The sequence below is a fragment of the Lepidochelys olivacea genome (assembly GCF_965140295.1).
Source record: "Lepidochelys olivacea isolate rLepOli2 genome assembly, chromosome: 11".
Classification (NCBI taxonomy): Eukaryota; Metazoa; Chordata; order Testudines; family Cheloniidae; genus Lepidochelys; species Lepidochelys olivacea.
Genome location: NC_140421.1, coordinates 4,230,805 through 4,252,778, shown reverse-complemented (window position 1 = coordinate 4,252,778; position 21,974 = coordinate 4,230,805). Strand labels below are relative to the sequence as shown.

General features: G+C 45.4%; 1 protein-coding gene across 1 annotated transcript in view; it reads left to right on the top strand.

The window, feature by feature from the left end:
• The window catches only part of IGFBP2 (insulin like growth factor binding protein 2), a 109,206-nt gene that overhangs the window by 77,594 nt on the left and 9,638 nt on the right, over positions 1 to 21,974 (top strand). Inside the window, exons 2-3 of the mRNA XM_084643949.1 lie at positions 14,542 to 14,765; positions 20,634 to 20,774. Of these exons, the coding sequence (XP_084500075.1) occupies positions 14,542 to 14,765; positions 20,634 to 20,774 (365 nt within the window). The remainder of the gene's footprint in view (positions 1 to 14,541; positions 14,766 to 20,633; positions 20,775 to 21,974) is intronic.

Sequence of the window (21,974 nt, the reverse complement as noted above, 5' to 3'; positions counted from 1 at the left end):
GACATACTTATGTCAGTTTAAGAGTGGTTTATTTTAGTTCAGCTTAAACCAATTCCTAACTGACTTAAGATAAATTGAAATAAATCTGGTTGTAACTGAAATAAGAGTCTTCACACAGGGGTTTGCATTGGTTTAATGAAACCAGTTGTAAATCAGCCGTTTAGTTAAACTAGTGAAACTCTGATGTAGACAAGCCCTTATACTATGGGATAAATCTGGAAACCCTTACTTGGGCAAACTTCCTGTTGATTTCGGTGGCAGGTTAGCCTGAATAAGGACCTTGGGCATCAGCCAGAACAGCCACCTCTAGGGTTGCACATGGCCATTGTTTAACAGCACTAGTTGGAGAAGAAGTGAAGAAGAATGTCTCTAGCCATTTGAAACTGTCAGGGGATGTAGGTAGGTGGAATGAAGTGCCAAAAGTCAAATAAAAAGGTTGATTACCTCCTTTCAGTAGTCAGTAGTGCTGATAATAGAGATGTAAATTAAGTTGTCAACTCATTTTATTTAAACACTTGTGGCATGGCTGAGGGGGAAGTGTGTTTCTGGGGAGAAAGCAGATAAGAGATTAGTTTGAGGTCTGGTGCTCAGCCTGAATCAAAGGATATTTTAGTTTCCCAGCTAATCCAGCCCTATAAATCATACTAATGGTCATTGAAATTGGGGTCTGGAGTTGTTCCTGAGGAGAAGGTAGAAAGGAATTATAATAATGTTGCATTTTTAAAAGGCAGACTATGAGGAAATGCACAATGAGATTTGGGTGGGGACGGGGGGAAAAACCCTGGATTAAACCACTGTCTGGAAAGGTTTCAGAGTAGCAGCCGTGTTAGTCTGTATTCGCAAAAAGAAAAGGAGTGCTTGTGGCACCTTAAAAACTAACAAATTTATCTGAGCATAAGCTTTCGTGAGCTACAGCTCACTTCATCGGAAAGCTTATGCTCAAATAAATTTGTTAGTCTGTCTGGAAAGTTGACTGTGGAAAAGTGAGATGTTATTTTAAGACTAATAATACCAATGGCTGAAGTCCATTCCATTTGCATGCAATAATCATAACAACAATAGAAGCCAATATGGCTGAAAAGGGAAAATGAAGCAATCTGAAAGATGGATGATTAGACAGCTCTAAAATGCAAGGTGAGGTGTTGCTCTGACTTTTTTTTTAAAAAAAAACTTTACTCATAGTATTTTCCTCCTATTTTTCAATCTTCATGCTTCTTTGCAGATCTTTGAGTGGAAGGTCAGACCTTTGGCAGGGCTAGACAGCATCCTTTTCCAAATGCATGCAAAAATATTCTGTCATAGATTCTGAGGGTCAAATTCTGTCCTTAGGCACCTGCGTGCAGCAGCCCTTGACTTCAGTCGGAGTTTGTTTGTGTGTCTCAGGGCAGAATCCAGCCTCTAGAAGTTAGAGATGGAGAAGACTTATTTGGTCAGCTACCCCATCTCCAATGAATCAGTGCAGGAATGATTAATAGACTCATGGCATTTAAGGCCAGAAGGGACCATTAGTCCACCTAATCTGACCTTCTGCATAACACAGGCCAGAGAATTTCACCCAGCTACCCCTGCAGTAAGCCCAATGACTGGGTGTGACTAAAGCATCTCTTCCAGAAGGCATCCAGGCTTGATTTGAAGATATCAAGAGATGGAGAGTCCACCACTTCCCTTTGTTGCTTGTTCCAATGGTTCATCACCCTCACTGTTAAACATTTGTGCCTTCTTTCTCATTTAAATGTGTCTGGCTTTAGCTTCCAGCCATAGGTTTTTGTTCTGACCTTTTCTGCTAGATTAAAAAGCCCTTTAGCACCCGGTATTTTCTCCCCATAAAGGTACTGACACACACAATCAAGTCACTTCTTAGTCTTTTTGATAAGCTAAGCAGATTGAGCTCTTTAAGTCTCTCCCTGCAAGACATTTTCTCCAGCCTTCAAATAATTTTTTGCCTCCTCTCTGCACCTTCTTCTGGTTTTCAACATCCTTTTAAAAATGTGGACACCAGAACTGGAGGCAGTATTCCAGAATAAGTCTCAACAATGCACAACTCCCCTGTGTATACATCCAAGGATTGCATTGGCCATTTTTGCCACAACATCACATTGCGACTTGCTTGTCTACTATGACACCTAGATCGTTTTCAGAGTCACTCCTTTCCAGGGTACGGTCCTCCGTTCTGTAGGTATGGCTTCCATTCTTTGTTCATTAGTGACCTTGCCTTCTGTTTGAATGGGCCTAATTTACCAAGTGACTGTCGATGGAGTATCATCACATTCTCATAGTGAAGCCTGTTAGACTCTAGAGTAGTCAGTCTCTCCACAGAAGACTTTTCTAATATACAGCCTATATGGGCTGTCTGACTTTGCAGGGGTTACAATATGGATTTCACATATGAGCTTGCAGATTCCTAGTCTTGGGGTGATACTGGAAAACTGCACAAGTTTAAGAGTAAGGCAGAGAAAGTGATTCACCTGTCAAAGCATGAGAAAACATGTAACTCCTGTTTACGGGAATTAGGGGTTATCTGTATGAGACTCTGATTCAGTAAGGCAGTTCACATGAGTAATCTCATTACCTTCAGTTGGATTACTCATGTGCATAAATACTTTGCCGAATTGGGCCCTTAATCCCTAGAAAGTTCACAAGGGAGAAGGAAAAATCAAGCCCCCTATTATGCAACTCTTCCCTTTGCACAAGGGAGCCTTCATCGGGGCCTTTCAAATCAGAGCTCTTCCTGTTATTAAGAAATACCTAAATTGTGTCTGAGCTGTCTGCTCTTCATAAAGGTCTGGCTGCAAACAGCTTCAGACTCCACATAGAATCATAGAAATGTAGGGCTGGAAGGGACCTTCAGAGGTCATCAAGTCCATCCCCTGCACTGAGATAGGACCAAGTAAACCTAGACCATCCCAGACAGGTGTTTGTCCAACCTGTTCTTAAAAGCCTCCAACGATGGGGATTCCACAACCTCCTTTGTAAGCCTATTCCAGAATTTACTACCCTTATAGTGAGAGAGTTTTTCCTAATATCTAACCTAAATCTCCCTTGCTACAGATTAAGCCCATTACTTCTTGTCCTACCTTCAGTGGACATGGAGAACAATTAATCACTGTTTTCTTTATAACAGCCCTTTGCATGTTTGAAGACTGTTATGAGGTCTCCCCTCAGTCTTCTCCCAAGACTAAACATTCCCAGCTTTTTAACCTTTCCTCACAGCCCAGGTTTTCTAAATCTTCTGTCATTTTTGTTGCTCTCCTCTGAACTCTGTCCAATTTATCCACATCTTTCCTAAGTGTGGTGCCCAGTGCCAAGTAGTGTGGGACAATTACCTCCCATGTGTTACATACGACACTCCTTGTAACGGGGTCAGCACCCACCTCTCGTGAGCGCCCCCTTTTCTCTGGCCGATAGTGCCTGCAAACACAGTTCTTTCTCGTGGGGGAAGGAGGCACCCACCTTTCGTGGATGGTCCCCTCTCTGTTAGGTGTGAGCCTGCTTTTCTTTTTTGGCCTTACATCAGGGTGGCACCCACCTCTCACAAGCACCCTTCCCGGCCGCTGGTTCTCTCCGCTGGTCTTCGGCAGCTCAGCCCTCCAACTGAGCCGCATACGCTGTCCCCCCCTTCTGGGGTATACAGGCCAAGTTCTTTCTCGGCATTGGTATAGGGCTGTAGCTCTAAGGCGTCTTCCCCGAAGCACTGCCTTCTTCAATCACCCAACCGGGGCCCATCTCGGTACCCTCCGCGGGTGTCCTTTTCAGCAGCCCTCCCTGGGCTCTGTCTGCAACCAGACCAGCAGGGCCTATCTCAGTACCCTCGCCTGGTCTGGACAGGTCCTGGGCTCAGTCCCTTGGGCTCAGCCTGCCCACACTGACCTTTTCATGGTCCTGCTGCTACTCTATCCAGCCACCCGGCACTTGGTCTCGGGCAGCCTTCCCTGGGCTCAGTTCTGCCTGGTGAGCTCTCTGCAGTGAGCTGCCCGTGGCCTGCTGTTCGTCTAGCCAGCCGGCACCCAGTCCTCCCTTGTCACACTCCACATAGCAACTGACCTCTCTGCTCTGCTGCTCGTCTTATATAGGGTTCTTCTGGCCCCGGATTGGCCGCCCCTCTGCAGCCACTCTAGACTGGAGGACTTCTCTCTGCTCTCTTCTGGAGTAGGGTGATGCAGGGCCACAAGGCCTCCCACAGGGGGCCTCCGGACCTAGTCCTCCCTGCCGCACTCCTATTAATACATCCAGAATGGTATTAGCATTTTTCACAACTGCATCATATTGTTGACTCGTATTCAATTTATGATCTACTGTGAGCCCCAGCTGCTTTTCAGCCGTACTACCACCCACACGGTTATTCCCCGTTTTCTGGTGGTGCATTTGATTTTTCATTCCTAAGAGCAGTACTCTGCACTTGTCTTTATTGAATTTCTTCTTGTTGATTTCAGACCAGTTCTCCAATTTTCCAAGGTCATTTTGAATTCTAATCCTGGCCTCCAAAGTGCCTAAACCCCTCCCAGCTTGGTGTCATCTACAAATTTTATCAGCGCACGTTGTCCAGGTTATTAATGAAAATACTGAGTAATACCAGACCCAGGCCTGACTCCTGCAGAGCTCTACTAGATCTGCCCTCCCAGTATGACCGTGAACTATTGATCACTCTTTGAGTGAGGTCTTTCAACGAGTTGCGCACCCACCTTGTAGTAAATTTCACCTAGACCACACTTTCCTAGTTTGCTTATGAGAATGTCACGTGGGACTATGTCAACAGCTTTATTAACATCAAGATGGATCACATCTACTGCTTCTCCCCGTCCCGTAGGCCAGTAACCCTGTCACAAAGGATTTGTTCTTAACAAATCCAGGCTGGCTATTCCTTATATTCCTGTTGTCCTCTAGGTGCTTACAAATTGTTTAATCATTTGTTCCAGTATCTTTCCAGATATCAGAGTTAGGCTGATTGGTCTATAATTTCCCTGGTCCTCTTTGTTTCCCTTTTTAAAGACAGGTACTATGGTTTGCCATTCTTGTCCTCTGGGACCTCACCTGTCCTCCATGAGTTCTCAAAGATAACTGCTAATGGTTATCAGGGGGTCGTGAGCTTATTACATGGGGGGTCGTGAACTGTCAGCCTCCTCCCCAATCTCACTTTGCCTCCAGCATTTATAATGGTGTCAAATATGTTAAAAAATGTTTTTCATTTATAAAGGTGGTCACACTCAGAGGCTTGCTATGTGAAAGGGGTCACCAGTACAAAAGTTTGAGAACCCCTGACTTTATCCATTAGATTTTCTTCCCATGGGACCTTACTTACCATTTCTCTGAGTTTATTAAAGTCTGCTTTCTTGAGATACATTGTCCTTATTCTGCTGCTCTCCTTCCTTCGCTTGGAATCATGAAAGCGGTCACTTCATGATCCCTTTCACCCAAATTGCCTTCCACTTTCAGATACACATTGGTCAGAATCAAGTCTAAAATGGCTGTCCTCCTGGTTACTTCCTCCACTTTCTGAAACAAAAAGTTATTTTAAATTTGGGGTCAAGGGTCAAATGGGGAAGTTGCAGTCCAGTTATATTAAGCTGGGCTGTGGCAACAGTCTTAAAAGTAATTAGTTTCTTTTGGTCTGGGGAGATTGCAGCTTCTTTAAGGCTTTTCAGAACAGTGTCAAGAAAGCGCAGGATATGCTTCAACACTGAGGTAGAAATCTTTTATGGTGTCACGGCCAGGGAGCTCAGCGGGGATTTAGGCCCAATTCAGCAAAGCATTTAAGCACATGCTTAAAAAGAAGCACATGCTTAAGTGCTTTGCTGAACTGGAGCCTTTGAGAGTTCACAGCATCAGGACTTGGCTTTTCGGTCGCCCTTCACATCTTCAGAGCACTCCTCGCAGTGTACTGTAAGAGAGGGAAGTGGCACTCAACTCATTTTACAGGTGGGGAAACTGGGGCAGAGTAGCTTGCCCGCAGCCCCATACAATGTGGCAGAGCTAGGAATGAAACCTGGGAGTTGCTGCTTCTCAGCTGTGAGCTCAGTGCACTAGATCGTGCAGCCTTTACCAGGGATTTAGATTTGCAGTCAAAGGATCACTTGAGGGTTAAGATCTTACCTCTGCAGTTATGTGCTAGGGTGGAAATTCAGCAGACGGGTTAGAAGAGAAGGGACAATGAAGAAGAAAAAGAGCAACTACAGTGATAATTTTTTTAAATGAGGGGATATGAGAATAATTTGCTGGATGCTCCAGGGATTTGAATGGGGTTCTTACTTTGTCGTTCTCTGTCCAGAGGTAATGTTGTGGATAATGAATGAGGTACTGCAAGCAGGATTGTCAGGTTTGCAGTTGGATATAAAAGGGTTAGATCAGAAGTTCCCAAATGGTGGTCTGTGGACCACTGTTGGTCCATGGAGAGCTGGATGGTCACATGATACTGGCTTATCTTCCATATGTCCACCTGTAAATCCTATTAAAAGGAAGCGAACGATACTTAAATCCTTCCCTAATGTTGTTTTTCCATGTAAGCAATTGTTGTAGTTGCCATAGGGATACTATGTGCCCATGAATGGGAGAAGTGTCCACAAGACAATTTCTGAATTACTTTGGGTTAAACGGCTCAAATAGCAATCGAGGCAACACATGCTAAGTTGCCAGTTTTGTTTTCTTTACTTCACTGAAGGTGTATATTGGGATGATCAAGCAACTGTTCTTTCAGATCCATTTCCTGGCTGGTGTGGTGTTGCACCTTTCATCCTAGCGATTAATCTAGACCTGGATCTAGCATATGCGATGTAGTCCATGCGCAGAGCCTCTTCAGATTCATAAGGTGGCATCGGTTATGCATCGTCACACATCGGTTCCTTCTTTGGTATGGGGAGAGCACGTATCTGATCCCGAAAAAGAGATCCAATAACTGGAGAGGGAAGATGAGGGCCTGGGATGACCTCCCCTCTCCATCGCCTTTGTTCCAAACGCTCATTATTTTATATTGAACTGCTAGCACCCACACTGCCGTTGCCGAACAGTGATTGTCAAGTCCGTGAGCTTTGAAGGATTTTAAACTGTTTCCTGTGGAATGCTACAGCCAAAGGAGAGCACTGGGCACCCTTTGGATCACCCCCGTGCCAGCAGCCCGGGACAAGAAGAGGAACTTGCTAAGCAACAACCAGCCAGAACATACCGTTCTCCTGCTTAATCATTTACTCCCTGCTTGCATAGATAGGCTGAAAAGAGTGGACAGTAGAAATTGTGTGTTTTTATGCAGTGCCTTTCAGACAAAAGGATCTCAAAGCACTTACAAATTATGGGTTGTTCACCAGTTCTCACACGGGCAGCTTTTAAACACCTTTTGACTTAAATGGGAGTTTTATGGATGCCAAGACTGCAACATCAGGCTGTGTGAGTGAGTTTACACATGTAATGAATGATTGTTTAATGAGCTCTATCAACTAAATCACACAAGGACTCTGCAATCCTAGAGAACATTATGGAACCTGCCCCAAGGAGCTCACAAACTAAACTAGACAAACAGTACAGTTCAGATACATCAACGGTGGATTAAAACCCTTCTCTGAAATCAGTGCAGGTTATGTATAATAGGGTTTCTTCTGTGGATCATCATGGGACAAGTGTGCTTTTAAGGAGCGATTTGAATGAAGAGAGAGTGGCTGTGTGGGGCACAAGAAAGGGGAGGGCGTTCCAGGGAGTGCATGGAAGACTTGAATGGGAGAAGGATACAGGAGGGACATTTCAGAGTCCAGCTTGGGGGAACAGGTGGAAGTGAGAGCTGAGCTGTGGAGGGCAGTCAGAGCACTGCCCAACCTTGATGGTCAGAATGAGGATCTTGAGTTTGATGGGGAGGACAAGAGGAGTCAAAAAGAGGAGTAACATTGTGTGGGTGGTGGGCAAGGAAGACAGATTTACCAACTGCATTTTGTATAGGCCACACAGGAGGAGGGCGCAGTGGTCAAGGCCAGAGTTTGTCAAGGTATGGGTCAGGGGTTTTGCAATGGAAACAGAGAGGAGATGGTGGATTGTAGAGGAAAATGTGACAGTGTCTGGTAAGAGCCAGAATGTGGAAGCAGAGGAGTAGGGATACTTGAATCTGGAGCCTGCATGGTAGGGAAGATAGTGGGAAGGGAGGAAACAGGAAACTAATTTTTTGCCATATTAAATTTGAGAGGGCAGCAAGACATCCAGGGGGAGATGGTGGAGACTGGACAGAGGGGGTCCAAGATAGATAACACAATGAGGGGCACTAGATTTGAGTTAGTGGCAGAAAAATGGTAGCCAAAACCACAGGAGTTTGGGGCTGATCCAAAAGAGAATATAAAGGGAAAAGGGGAGGCTCGGAGAATGGAGTCCTGAGGGATCTAGCTGGACCATTTTTGATAGGAGCCCAAGGAGACTCTGAGGCAGCAGTCTGACAGGTACGTGGAGAATCAAGAGAGGACAGAACTGTCAAAGCCAAGACAGGAGATTGCATGGAACAGGAGGTGGTGACTATGTGAAAATCAGCACCCAGAAGAGGATGAGAGATGAAATTACAGCAGTAGCCTCAGGTGGCACATGGCACCATCACACAGCAACACTGCACGATACTTTAGGACAGGAAGGGAGAATACTGTATCCAATTAAAACTGCCAAGAAATTTTAGGTAGGGAAAATAAAATTGAACACACTGGAATGTGTCCAAGGCACTGGGGTTAATTAACTATCTGAGAGTTAACCAACCCTTTCTGAGCCACTAACTCACTGTGTGACAGTAGGAGAACCCAGTAGAGTTCCTAGCGCCTCACTCACCCTAGCTGGAGAAACTGAACAAGAGTAGGAGCCCCAGTGGAAAAGTTTGAGTGGCTAATCAATAAAAACATGTAGAGAGAGGGGCAAGTCTCTCTCCTTTTGCATTTCCAGAATCTGGCCCCAAGGGAAGGGGGCCTTATCACATTTCCTGCAGCAAATGAGAGACCGTGGTCCAGGTGACACCAGTTCTTCCCTGCTAGGAAGCCTCTGGGCTGCTTTCTGAATGAACAGAACTAAAAAGGCAAAGGCAAAGGCGACACTTCCATTGACTTCAGTGGGCATTGGAGTTCACCCAGATCCTCTCTCTCTCCTCTTCCAATTCTCTCCTTTCCTCACAACTCCCCCCAACTTCCCCTCACTCTCACAGCCACCCCATTCACCTTGCCCTCCTCCTTGCTGGTTCTGTTCTTCTCTCTACGGCCTTTCCCACCATCCACATCAATCCCCCCGTGTTTCTTTGGAGTGAGTAGTTGTGGGGTGATAGTAAATGCTGAGCTGTAACCCGTTCAGGGAGATATAACAAATCCTGCTTGCTTCTGCAGCTGAACTGTAAGAAAGTGCTTCCAGAGAAGACCAGGTGGCATATAAAAGGTGACATGCATCAACCCAAAGCCCTGTGTTTGTGAGCAATGTCAGTGAGCAAACAAGCCGGGGATTTTGTGTGGGTGTGTGTGTGGGTGGAGAGATCACATGGGAACTTTTGTTCTTTGAAGCGCCTGTTTCAAGGAAATCGGAACACTGATATGACTGCTGCTGCCAACCTCTTTCTCGGCTATCTGAATTCCACGTGAGCAAAATCTTTCTCTGGAGCCACTGCACAGGAACCTTTGCCCAAGTTGCTCCTGAAAACGCTAAGATGACTTCAGAAGAGTCACAGGGGACAGCTGGACGGGTGGGTGTGATGTTTATGTGCTCCCTCCCCACCCTTTTCCGTGTAATCTTTCTGCAGCCATCCCTATGGCTTTCATTCAAAAACAGTGTCAAAAAGACAGCTTTGCTTTAATGAATACTGGCTTTTTTGGTGTTTTGCTCCACCTTGATTTCATATTTATAATGACTCTCTTGTGTTTTTGTGGGTGGGAGTGTGGTCTAGTGATTAGAGCAGGGAATGAGGATTCAGGACTCCTGGGTTCTCTTCCTCTGTCACTGATTTGCTCTTTGTCCTGGGGCAATATGCTTAACCGCTCTGTGCCTTAGTTTACTGATGTGCAACATGGGGACAATACCTCTCTCTCAGGGATGTTGTGAGGCCTAGTTAATTAATTGTAAAATGTTTTGATGTCCTCAGATGAAATTTGCTGTAGCAAGCAGAGTGCCATTATTCAAGAGAGAAAATAATGTATACTTTTGGGCCTCTAAGGCCCTGATCCTCCAGTGAGTTCACTGTAAGCAGCTCCCTGTGCAAGTGCAGAACCCCACTGAAGTCAAAGGGTCTCTGGGTGAGTGCTGGGGTCCATGTGAGTGGAGTTCATTGCAGGACTGGGGCCTACATCAGCACGTAGGCATTCTGTAAACATGTGAGATAGACAAAGTCGTTGAATATGTCACAGTGCATGTGAGCTGTTGCTAAAGAAAAACAAATAGACACAGAATGGTGCTCAAAGGAAGGACAGGAACACATTGCATGCTGCCCATGCAGCTCGTGGTTCAGGTTGGAGCTGTTGCCCTAAAGGAATGCTATTAGCAGAAGTCCAACCTGCAATTCAGATGTGTTCGGGAGCTGATACAATTCATCCTCATTGTCATAATAATAACGGTTTTTGTTATAGTGAGACTGATTCTGAGGGCCTCAATGTTATATAGGTATTCTACCTGAGCCCCCTAGAGAGCACGAATTGGCCTCCCAAAGACAGAAGCAATGGAAATTGGTGCCCGCTTTTGGAAATTTTGGTCAGACTGTGTAATGCATTACAGACATTAGCTGATGTACTTTTTAAATGGGCTTTAATTGCAGCCAAATCTTAACCTTAACCTTATTGAAGCTAATGGGAAGTTTCTACAGAGAAAGTTGTGAGAACTCATTTTCTTGGCGCTCCCGGAGGTATTCCATGGACTCCCCATCAATGCATATTAGGTAGCACTTCTGCTATCTGCTTTGACTTCTACAACAAGTGACCCTGCCCTGTGTGAAACACTCTCCCTTTTGGTCCAAAAGAGAACAGGAGATGTTTTCCACATGCCATATGAAAAATGAAGAACTATAAAACATAATAGTTTTGAATATTAGCACTGCTTTTTTAGTAGATATATTTAGTGTACATTGAAAAGGAGTACTTGTGGCACCTTAGAGACTAACCAATTTATTTGAGCATGAGCTTTCGTGAGCTACAGCTCACTTCATCGGATGCATGCCGTGGAAACTGCAGCAGACTTTATTTATACACAGAGAATATGAAAAAATACCTCCTCCCACCCCACTGTCCTGCTGGTAATAGCTTATCTAAAGTGATCATCAGGTGGGCCATTTCCAGCACAAATCCAGGTTTTCTCACCCTGTACATTGAAATTGGTTGGCAGAAGGGTATATGACAGATGGGTTAGAGATGTATCACAAAGGCAAACCAGTGCTTGCCCCACCCAATACCTCAGGGTCAATGGGTGGCATACTTGGTTCCTGGATAGATTCATAGTGGTTTTCAAAATGAATCGCTTCTCTCAGGCAACATTAAAAAAACATTTGGCTGTAAAAAGTCACTGTTTATCTCAGTCTTCTGTGTGCTCTTCCAGCCTTGAGTCCTTTTTCTCTCTTAGCTTTTGCTGCTGCATACCGATTCCTGCACTAGGGATGCTTGCTTTCTCTTTGAAATGGATTCTGTCAAATGTAATCCTCATCCAGGCCAGTCTGCCCCACGCACATACACACACACAGCTTGAACACATTACAAGTATTAAAGGACTCGCATTGCTTTCCAAGCATGGGCCGTCTTCTCTGCTTCCTCATTTAGCTCTTATTTCTTCGCTCATTGTAGAGCGGAAGTCCTTGTAGCTGATTTTAACGCAGCGCAGCAGCTGGAAACAAGGAAAGTCAGCTCGATATGTCCAGCCAGCTCTTCGGAGGCCACCAGCAAATACTCCATGGACCATTGGGGTCTACCAAATATAGTTTTAGAACCACTGATCTAGGGAATGGAAAAAAACAGGCTGGCCACTTTGTCGCCTCCCCTACTGAGGAACAACCTATGCAAAGAAATATGTCCCACATGGTGCTCTGAAAGAATCAAGATCTGAACTTTGATGATGGTGATCCTTCCTCCCCCCCATTACCCAGCTGCAGGTCCCCACCTCATAAGAGCTTTATTCTAACGTCTGTCAGCCCACTTACAAGACTTTGACAAGAAGAACTGGAACTGGACATGGAGCCGTACAGAGTCTGCAGCCCTGCCCTAAGAAAAATTGCTGCAGCTTGCACGTAGCCCTTGCAATCAGCCCCAGGTAGGGCATGTTCTAGGAGGCCAGTCCAAAGGTGATGAAAGCAAGGATCACCATGGACAGATCTGCGTCAGAAAGGAAGGGATGCAGTCTCTACCAGCTGGAGATTTCTGGCTGCTGCTGTAGTTTAACTCTTACGATCATATTGTTTCCAAAACCATTCTCTCCCATCTCCAGCGTCTGTGCTCACATCCAATGTTTTCTTTGGTTTTATATTTGTTAGCTTTGGGGGGGAAATGGTATGAAAATATCAGAAGCAGATTTTTGTGAATGAACTAGCTGACGAGATGTTTACCATCTGGCCTTGTTTTACTAGAACAATGCTTACTTGGGCAAATTTATATATATATATATATATATTTCAGTGAGAAGCAGGAAGCAACAGGAGTTGATCAGGAAAGGACTGGCTGCCCCTGCAGATTTACTTGCTTTCCATTAGCTCGTGCTCATGGGTTTTTTCTGAACGAAGCCGTGGAGAAGCTTGAGTGAAAAAATAGCACCATTTCATTTTCTCTGTTGGTCGTAAATCCTGACCTTATTGGCAGGCACACCACTCATTTGCAACTGTAATTTACCAGCATCTAGAGTTGAGTATGTCTAGGAAATGGGTAAAACTTGGTCGTGTTTTTGAGTTCTGCTTTATAACACTAAAAGGCTAAAAAGAGGGTGGTGAAACACTGGAATGCGTTACCTAGGGAGGTGGTAGAATCTCCTTCCTTAGAGGTTTTTAAGGTCAGGCTTGACAAAGCCCTGGCTGGGATGATTTAACTGGGAATTGGTCCTGCTTCGAGCAGGGGGTTGGACTAGATGACCTTCTGGGGTCCCTTCCAACCCTGATATTCTATGATTCTATGATTCTAAATCCTCAAATGACTTTCAGAAAGCTGGGGCTTGGCACAATATTTGTTTTTTAATTCTATTCATTTTAAAGGCAATTTAATTTGTCATCGTCCCCCCACACCATCATCTGTTTCTGATTAAATTGGAGACTGTGATATGTAAACAATTAAGATTCTTATTGGAAAGTAATCCTTGCCCAGCTCCTAGGATGACACGGAGAGCCTTAAGTATTTTCTCTCTGTCTTGAGAGCACACTTATGTCCTGACGTAACATCATGTTGTAGAAATACGTAAATGTTTTACAAGCTTAGTCTCCTAGGAAGCAGGACAGAACCATAAAATTAGGACTGTTTTGTGAACTGTGGTATAGCCCATGCATCTATATTCCATGACACACAGTTCTATACACGTTGAAAGATACTGTACGCATGTCTCTTTTGAGAGATGAATAAGGCCTAGCTTTTGTCACAGTGGTAGCTAATATGAGCTCCAGGCTCCTAAAGAATGGAGAAAAATCTACCAAATATTACACTGTTGTAATGACTGGTTCATGTGTGTGCATTCCACTACTGTCAACTGAACTGCTCCTCTGTGTCTCCTCGGCACTGTACTGCCAACAGCTAGTGAAGGTTCTCTTTTAGCAGTGAGAGTTGTCAGGGCTTGTGCTTTTGAAGCAAGCTGGAGAACCCATTGCTACCGCATAATGCCTGTGGTTTGCAGCAGAGTGACAACCATGACCTAGGTGGCAATAGATTGATCGCAATGTTACACATTCTATTGTAGGAGAAACAAAAGGTGTGCAGAGTTTTGGAGTAAGCCCAACTGTAACCTTGAGTTTTCCTGTTGCTTGAGTCTGATGATGCTAAATTATATTTTAGGTCTTGAAGCTGAAAACAGTGGCATGTTTAGCCCAGATCACCTGCACTTGTGCTGGAGTCGAGAGAAGTAGCCAGATGTAGCATATTTGGTTGAAGTTGGACCTGTCAAGAAGTATCATTGAAATGGCAGGTTCTACCAAAAAATTATGGCAAAAATAAAACAGTGCCGGCTATTTCAGAGAACAGTCTTGAACGTTTACTTTAACACATATGGAGTAAGTATTCCTGTAGATACACTGGGTGATGATAGATAGAACCAAAGTATCGTTACTAATCGCTTCAGTTTTAAACTTTGAAGCTAAAATATAATTGGCACCGTAAACCCAACTGGACTTCTGATGGGAAAAGTACATGCCTAAGTAAGTAATTTAGAAGGGCAAATAAAACCAGAAAGAATATCTCAAAAATGATTTCCTCCTCTGCTCTAAACTATCTTTTAGAGAGGTAATTACACGCTAATGAAAGGAGCCATCCTTACTTTCCAGATTAAAGGGCTAATGTGATTTTAAATTTTGCATTAAACATTTGTGGCTTGGTAATGTGCCAGCCTTGAAACAATCAAGGAAGGAATTGTGTGAATGATTGGAATTTTTCTTTTCCTTCCTTCTGTCTTACGCAGAAAATGGTGATGATGAGCCTGAAGAAGTCCTTACGGGGAATTATGTGGATGGCACCCCCGGGGTGGTGAGTGGAGGTGGCGGGAGAAAGCCCATGAAGCCTGGCATGAAGGAGCTTGCTGTTATGCGAGAGAAAGTGAATGAACAGCAGAGACAGATGGGCAAAATCGTCAAGCACCACCACAACCATGAAGAGTTGAAGAAATTACGGCCATCGTCCATGAGGGTCAGTTGGCAAAACCTGTGTGTTTATGCGGGGGGGGGGGGGGTGGGGCTGGGAGAGAATCATCATTATCCTAGTTCCAGCTGCAGACTCCCAGGGGAAAATGTCAGTCGTATTTGCAACAAGCATTTTTTAAAAAGGGCAAACAAATGAAGCAAACATTTGTTTTGGCCTGAAACTGGGCTCAAACACACAAATAATGAACTTTGTGTGCTAGTGAGAAGGCCTTGCTTTCCTTGTACCTACAGGGTTATGCAGCAAAGTACTAAAAGAGACGCAGAGCATCCACCTTTGTAGGAACAGGACCTGTTCCTACTAAACAGCAGTAGGTGACAGTGGTGTCTCCACACCCTTTTCTCTAGATGACTCCAGTGAACATCCCTGTGGGAATCTTTGATTAATTCTTGTACAGTACAGGTTCACTTCAGTTCACTGAAGACCACTGTAGCCCACCACATGGTTGTCTGCCCTCACAGCACCCAATGTGAATGCATTTACTGGGTGAGGGATTTATGGTAGAGGACACGTGGCGAGCTTCATGGTCTTCAGAGAAAGTGACAACTAATTATCTTGTCTCGGACCCCACTTAACGTCAACCCGGGTTTGATTGACCACAAAGGCAAAGGAGCCTTCTGAACCGGTTTCATACTGGGCATGGAATTTGTGCTGCAGCAGAATTTCGCTGGTGTGTTAGAGACAGTCCACTATGTCAGTGTGGGCAGCCATAAATCATGACGCATACTGTTGAGGACTGCAAAATGACTCAACTTCCTGGAGGCCTTCATGCTTTGAACATGGTGGATAAGAATGCTGTGGCTTGGCTTGACCAGATTGCATATGCAGAATAATAAATAAATACTACAGGCAATGATGGCAGTCTGTAAAGTGGGCAGTGGACGGTCATCTTCCCTGTAGAGGCATGCCCCACGGAGACCACAGATCCCAACAGGCCACGGTCCTCCTTATTTCTGCAGACTGCAATTTCTGAATGACAGAGGAAGAGCACTGTAACCTGCTACATTTGGTAAAAGTCCTGTCCCCAGTGTCCATGGCCTTAGAAGAGCCAGTACAATGATTCTGTGCAAGGCACTGGATCTGGGCTTAGGGAAGTCCTGTAGGGAGTGTATACCTGCACTGGCATAGAAGGCAGATAGGAGTGGGCCAGGGGAGGGAGGATGAGCCTATGAATCTGCAGCTGTATGGATCCATCAGTCCTCCATCCCACATTTTGCTGGCTTGAATGGAATGTATAGGCTTGGCTGAAGTAGCCTCTGATAAACAGCTCTGCCTATCTTCTGCAGCCTGGCAGGAGAGGATTCCTCCCTAGTCCCCTTTCCCATGTGTGGGGATGTGTCTCTAAGGATCTCGATAAGTGGCCACTTCATCCCTGTAGTGGACAATTTAGGCATAGCTTCTGTACAGCATTGTCATGAAAATCTTTTCTAATCCACCATGCACCTTGTTGGCTGGCTATGTAAATTGTGGGGCCTTGAGGGAGCATAGAGCAAGCTTACCATTGGGTGAGCTGTCATCTTCTCAAAGGGAAATCAACGCAAAACAGGAGAAGCAGGGCGAAGGGATTCGGTCTGTCACCTGTCCCTCGTGGTTTATCAGCCCAACAGGCTTTGTTGCCAGAGACCCTGATTCACACTACACTACCACTTCTGTCTGTAAAACATACGTCACTCAGGGCCGTGGAAAACATCCCAGAAGCCCCCGTGTGGACAGTGCTATGTCGCCGGGAGATGCTGTCCTGCCGCTCAATTGGGGTTGATATAAGCATGCTAGTGGGAGCGCTCTCTCCTATCAGCATAGAGCGGCTACACGGGAGACCTTACAGTGGTGCAGCTGCATTGAAAGGTGTCTAGTCTAGACACAGCCTTCGACTTGTGTATGGCAGAAAACCCTGCTGCAATGTGCGTGGCTTTGTTACTTGTCAGTGGTGCTTAGACACTACAGTGGTGGGTGTGGCATAAACACACCGAGAGAAGGGGTTTAAAATCCCTGCCAAGCAGGGGCTGATGCCTGCAGAACTGAAGATTTTATTAAAAATATTTAACTGCCAGGGTCAATCTAACAGCTGCAGTGCGGAGACTTGACTGGCACCCACAGTAGTAGACTAAGGGCATTGGGTTTGGGCATCTAGCGCTACAGGAGAATGTTTGTTTAAATCCAGACCCGGGTGAGGTTGAGGGGTGCAGCACAGAATACACAACTCCTGGAGGGGGGCAAAGGTGACTTACTGCTGCCTTTCCGTCTCGGTGTCGGGCGCCAGCATGGCCTACAGTGTAAACTAGAACAGTTCCACGCGCAAAGCACCATCCAGTCCCCCTCTCACCTGGCCTAGGAGACTCCTTCAGCGCACCTCTCTACAGGGCTTTATTTGTTTTATTTTTTTACACCCTTTCCCTGCCCTGGTGCTGGCGATGTTAGCCAGGTGCCAGTTATGACAGTTTTGTGTCCTCTTTATGGTGGCTCAGAGGCCACAAAGGGACTGCAGTAAAGCCTGGAATCGGGCCCTTCGTTTGGGGTGCAGGGGGAAGGATGATGAAAACATCCCTACTCCTTGTAAGGTCTGTGAATGCTCCCTCTCTTACTAATCAAACCCTAACTTGCGCTGCCTACACTCTGCAAGCGACACACATTCTTTGTGGGGGGTAAATCCTGCTCACCACAGGGGCGTTGGAAAGGCTCTGAGCCTGGTGGAACGGGCGCAGTTTTTTATACATCCCCTGTGCATTGGGAAGCCCAGATCCTCTGGGACTCTTTCCACTGCCCTGCAGGGAGCTTGAGGAATAGATGGTCTTAAGGAGGAGGGAAGACAAAGCCAGCAGATCCACTGATATTCAAATTCTTTATTAATCTCCCACCCCCATGGCAGGGTTTGCCCCTGTGTGTGTGTGTACCATAGCCCTGAGGCTGGAGAGTGCAGAATCTTTCAACCCCCTGATCCTCAGCAAGTTCCCCTGTCCCAAACTGGGTATGCTGGCTGGGCACAGGAAAGAGGATTGGCCCCTTAATGATCCTGGATATCAGTCAACTCACTTACTGGTTTAGTTCACCCAGCAGAAGTGAGAATCCCAGGCAGTCTCTGGTCCCTCCTGTAGTGACTTTTCTAATTCAGGTTTTGATCTTCTCCGGTTTGCTGAGTTGAGGAAACACAGGCCACTCCTGTGCTCACATCTTTTGGATCACCCTGGAGCAGCCATGTTACAAGGGGCTTTCCTCCCACTCTGTCTGTTTATAATTGCTAGAAACACTGATCTAGTTGGCTTCTGCCTGCTCTGCCTGGCCTTGTGCCAAGCAAAGTTTGAGTCCCTGAAAGTTTTTGACACAGACTGGCGAAGTAGAGTATTAAAATGATTTTAAGACTCGCTCCAAAGCGTTTGTGCTCTGGGAGTGTGTGAGGGGCCTGGGGAGCTCGCTCCTCACAGGTGGCCTTGCATTTTCCAAATCGAAGGGGAGGTAGAAAAGGGAAAGGGTGGCAGCAAGTTGTAGGCTGTGCCAAGTAATGGGAAAAGGTAGCTGATTAGTAGGGGCTGTGGGAAATTGTGCAGTCAGACATTCCTTGTATAATGGGCCTTGGAACTACCCAAAATCCAAAAAGGGAGGAGGCCATAGGGAAGAATCACTGGAGCATCTTAAAAGAAATACAGTCCGATGTGATTCTCCTCCAGTGCCATGTAACCTACATAGATGGGAGGTAAATCGAGTTACTTACCCTTCTGTGCTACAGAACTCCTCTGGCTGACTTAAGGTGTCTGCACAGACCATGAATTCATATCCCTGTAAGACACAACAGCTGGACTTTCTATAGGAACACTCTCAATATGAAAAAATAGGGTTCACTTTCTTCGCTCCTTTTAAGAATCAAGTATGAGTCTTTCCCATAAGACAGCTCTACACACACAGAACTAGCAGTTACAGGTTTCTTTTTACTGAGTAACATTCCAAAGATAAAACAACAAGGAGTCCCTGTGGCACCTTAGAGACTAACCAGTTTATTTGGGCATAAGCTTTTGTGGGCTAAAACCCACATCATCAGATGCATGGCGTGAAAAATACAGCAAACAGTATATATATATTACAGCGCAGGAAAAGATGGGAGTTGCCTTACCAAGTGGGGGGGTCCCTAGCGAGGCCAATTCAGTGAAGGTGGAAGTGGCCTATTCTCAGCCGTCAACAAGAAGGGGTGAATATCAGAGGGAAAATTACCCAAAGATAAACCATTACAGCACAGCTAGCTAAACTAACATCACTAACTAGAGATTTGTTATTTTCCTTGAAAATTAACAATATAACACAGGGCCTAAATCCTAAAATATATATATTTAAATAAAATAAGTACAGGGATTGGGACTTTTGACTATCAAAAATCTTCTTGACAAAATCAGGCTTGACAAAGCCCTGGCTGGGATGATTTAATTGGGGATTGGTCCTGCTTTGAGCAGGGGGTTGGACTAGATGACCTCCTGAGGTCCCTTCCAACCCTGATATTCTATGATTCTGCTTTCACATAGTCTCACCTGGATATTATATTGACAACAAGATAAAAAATTTAGTTGTACCATATAACCACTTACTTCAGCAGCCGCAATATTGAGTGTATACACAACTTCCAAAAAAAAAAAAAAAAAAAAAAGTCAATTTCTGTAGCTGTTAGGTGCACATAGTGTTTTTATTTCTATGCTGTGATGCAACTCACAGACATTTTGTTCATAGAATCATAGAATGTCAGGGTTGGAAGGGACCTCAGGAGGTCATCTAGTCCAACCTCCTGCTCAAAGCAGGACCAATCCCCAATTTTTGCCCCAGATCCCTAAATGGCCCCCTCAAGGATTGAACTCACAACCCTGGGTTTAGCGGGCCAATGCTCAAACCACTGTTTTTTTGTAGCGTGGGAAATCTTCCCGTCTATGCCTGTGGAACCTTTTTGGCCAGTCCTCGTTCCATCCAGCTCCCTGGACATCCCAGAATATATTGCTGGTGCTCTTTTTGAACATTTGGCCTGCAGGCTACGATTTCTCTGTTACGGTGTTTTCCCAGATTTTATCCCACTGAGTTCCATAAAATTGCAGGAGACTGCATTGAGATCCACCCCATAGATTCAGTCTGGATTACCTTGGGCAGTGCAATCTTTTTAATTCTACCTAATAGAGGCCTAAGGCTGGAATTGTTAAAGGTGTCTAAGAGTGTTAGGCCTCTAAATCCTATTGAAATTTAATAGGAGTTAGGCATTTAACTTCCTTAAATTCCACTGAAAATCCCAGCCTGCTGCAGTAGTGTTCGTAAAGAGCTGTGCCTTCTGTCAATGTGAAGCCCTCCCCCCCAACCCTCCCCCCAGTAAAATTGGCTTAAAGACAAAGCTGTTGCTGTGGGTATTTTATTGCTAGTGAATTCAACCCACAGGCAGTTTCTGTTAATCTATCAGGGGAAATACAAGTAAAGCTAATGTTAAAATGATTGTGTATGAAGGCTTGATTGCTGTATGTAAGTACACATGCTAATATAGTGCCAGGGTCTCTGGGCAACTTGCCAATGTGTCATAATGTTTGAGGGACCCTCTTCGAAGGTTGAACAACCTTGACAGAGGGCCCCTTATAGGAAAAACTAGCTGTGCTGGTAAATGCTCCAAGTGCTTCTGAAGGGATTTTTTTTTTCTCTTTGCTTGTTGAGAGCAACCTGAAGGCTGTGCTGAGTGAGAATAGTGAAACAATACCTCTTCCTGCTAGGTGGCTGTCAGGGGCCTTGACCTTCCCCTGCATACGTCAGAGAAAGGGGAAAGGATTTGTCCTCTCTTTTGTTTTGGCTGAAACCTGCTGTTTCCCTGATTTTAATTTTTTTCCCCTCGCTTTCTTGGCCTTTTTTCAGACCCCCTGCCAGCAGGAATTGGATCAGGTCTTGGAACGTATCTCCACCATGCGTCTGCCAGATGAGCGTGGCCCGTTGGAGCACCTCTACTCCCTGCACATCCCCAACTGTGACAAGCGAGGCTTTTACAATCTCAAACAGGCAAGTGCGGAGAGCGGCTGGGCTACCCTGTGCGCATGTCGCCGCAAGCGTGCGCCTTCGCTTGGGGTTTGACCGTTCGGTGTTACTTTGAGGTCAGTGTTCAGCCATTCCTCCATTGGAGGACGTGGGCGAACAAAATGGCAGCTCACACCAGCCCTCAACTTGTGTACGTAGGTACTGCCCTCAGAGAACATGGGTCCTAGCATGCAATGCTTCATCATAACCCCAGGAGCCAGGCCACAGGTCTAGACAGGAGCTAGGGACATTAACTGTCATTTTACTTGGCATTTATATGAGCCAGAAGAGTCCTAGCTGGTCACAGGTAATCTTTCCCCAGGGGCCAGTGCAGGATTATTCCCTAGTGCTCTGTGCAGGCTACTCTTTAACATGCAGAGCAATTGGGCTTCCACCCCTTCCTTTAGGAGATTATCCCACAGCCTTCTAGCTCTCGCTGCTTGAAAGTTTCTCCGGATATTGAGCCTTAACTTTCTCTTTCTTCTCATCCAAGACCCTTTGGTTTATAACTTTGGGTGTCCAATCATTACTCTCTCTTACAAGCCCTTCCCACACTTGTGTAAAGGTTGTCAGACACCACGCATTAACTCCTTTTGCTCTCCCCCATAAATCAATTTCTCTAGCTGCTTAATCATAGCAGGATTGTTTGATAATTACTTAAACGTGTTTGTGCAGCTCTTTCAGTGCAGAGTTCCACACTTACATACTTGTGACTTGGCACAGGAAAGAGGAAGGGTTTTAGTCTCCCATTCTCCCCAAAATGGGAGAAAAATGAAACGTTCAGACCTTTGGTCTGATTGGGTCCCACTAAACTGTGCGTAGGGGGGGGAGGAGGACAGCTCTGTGGTGTGTTGTACAACCCTACAGATGCCCTAGCCTGTGGAAACCCTGAAAGAATGACAGGAAGTTTGGGGTATAAGGATTTATGCCAAAGTTCAGTAGTTTTCTACTACAAGAGTGATGCCGATTCCAAGTTACCAGGATTCTGTGAAGGATGTTGAATTGGAGTCCTGGGGTACATCCTTCCAAGAAGATCATGGCTGAGATCTGTCACCTTTCTGAAGACATCTATTGGGCCCAGAGTCCGCTAAGTCAGTAGATGGGTTTGACCCCTTGGCTAGTGAGTTGTAGTAAGAAAGGTGGATGGGCCACACAGGAAAAGGATGACTTTGGCCTGATAGGCCC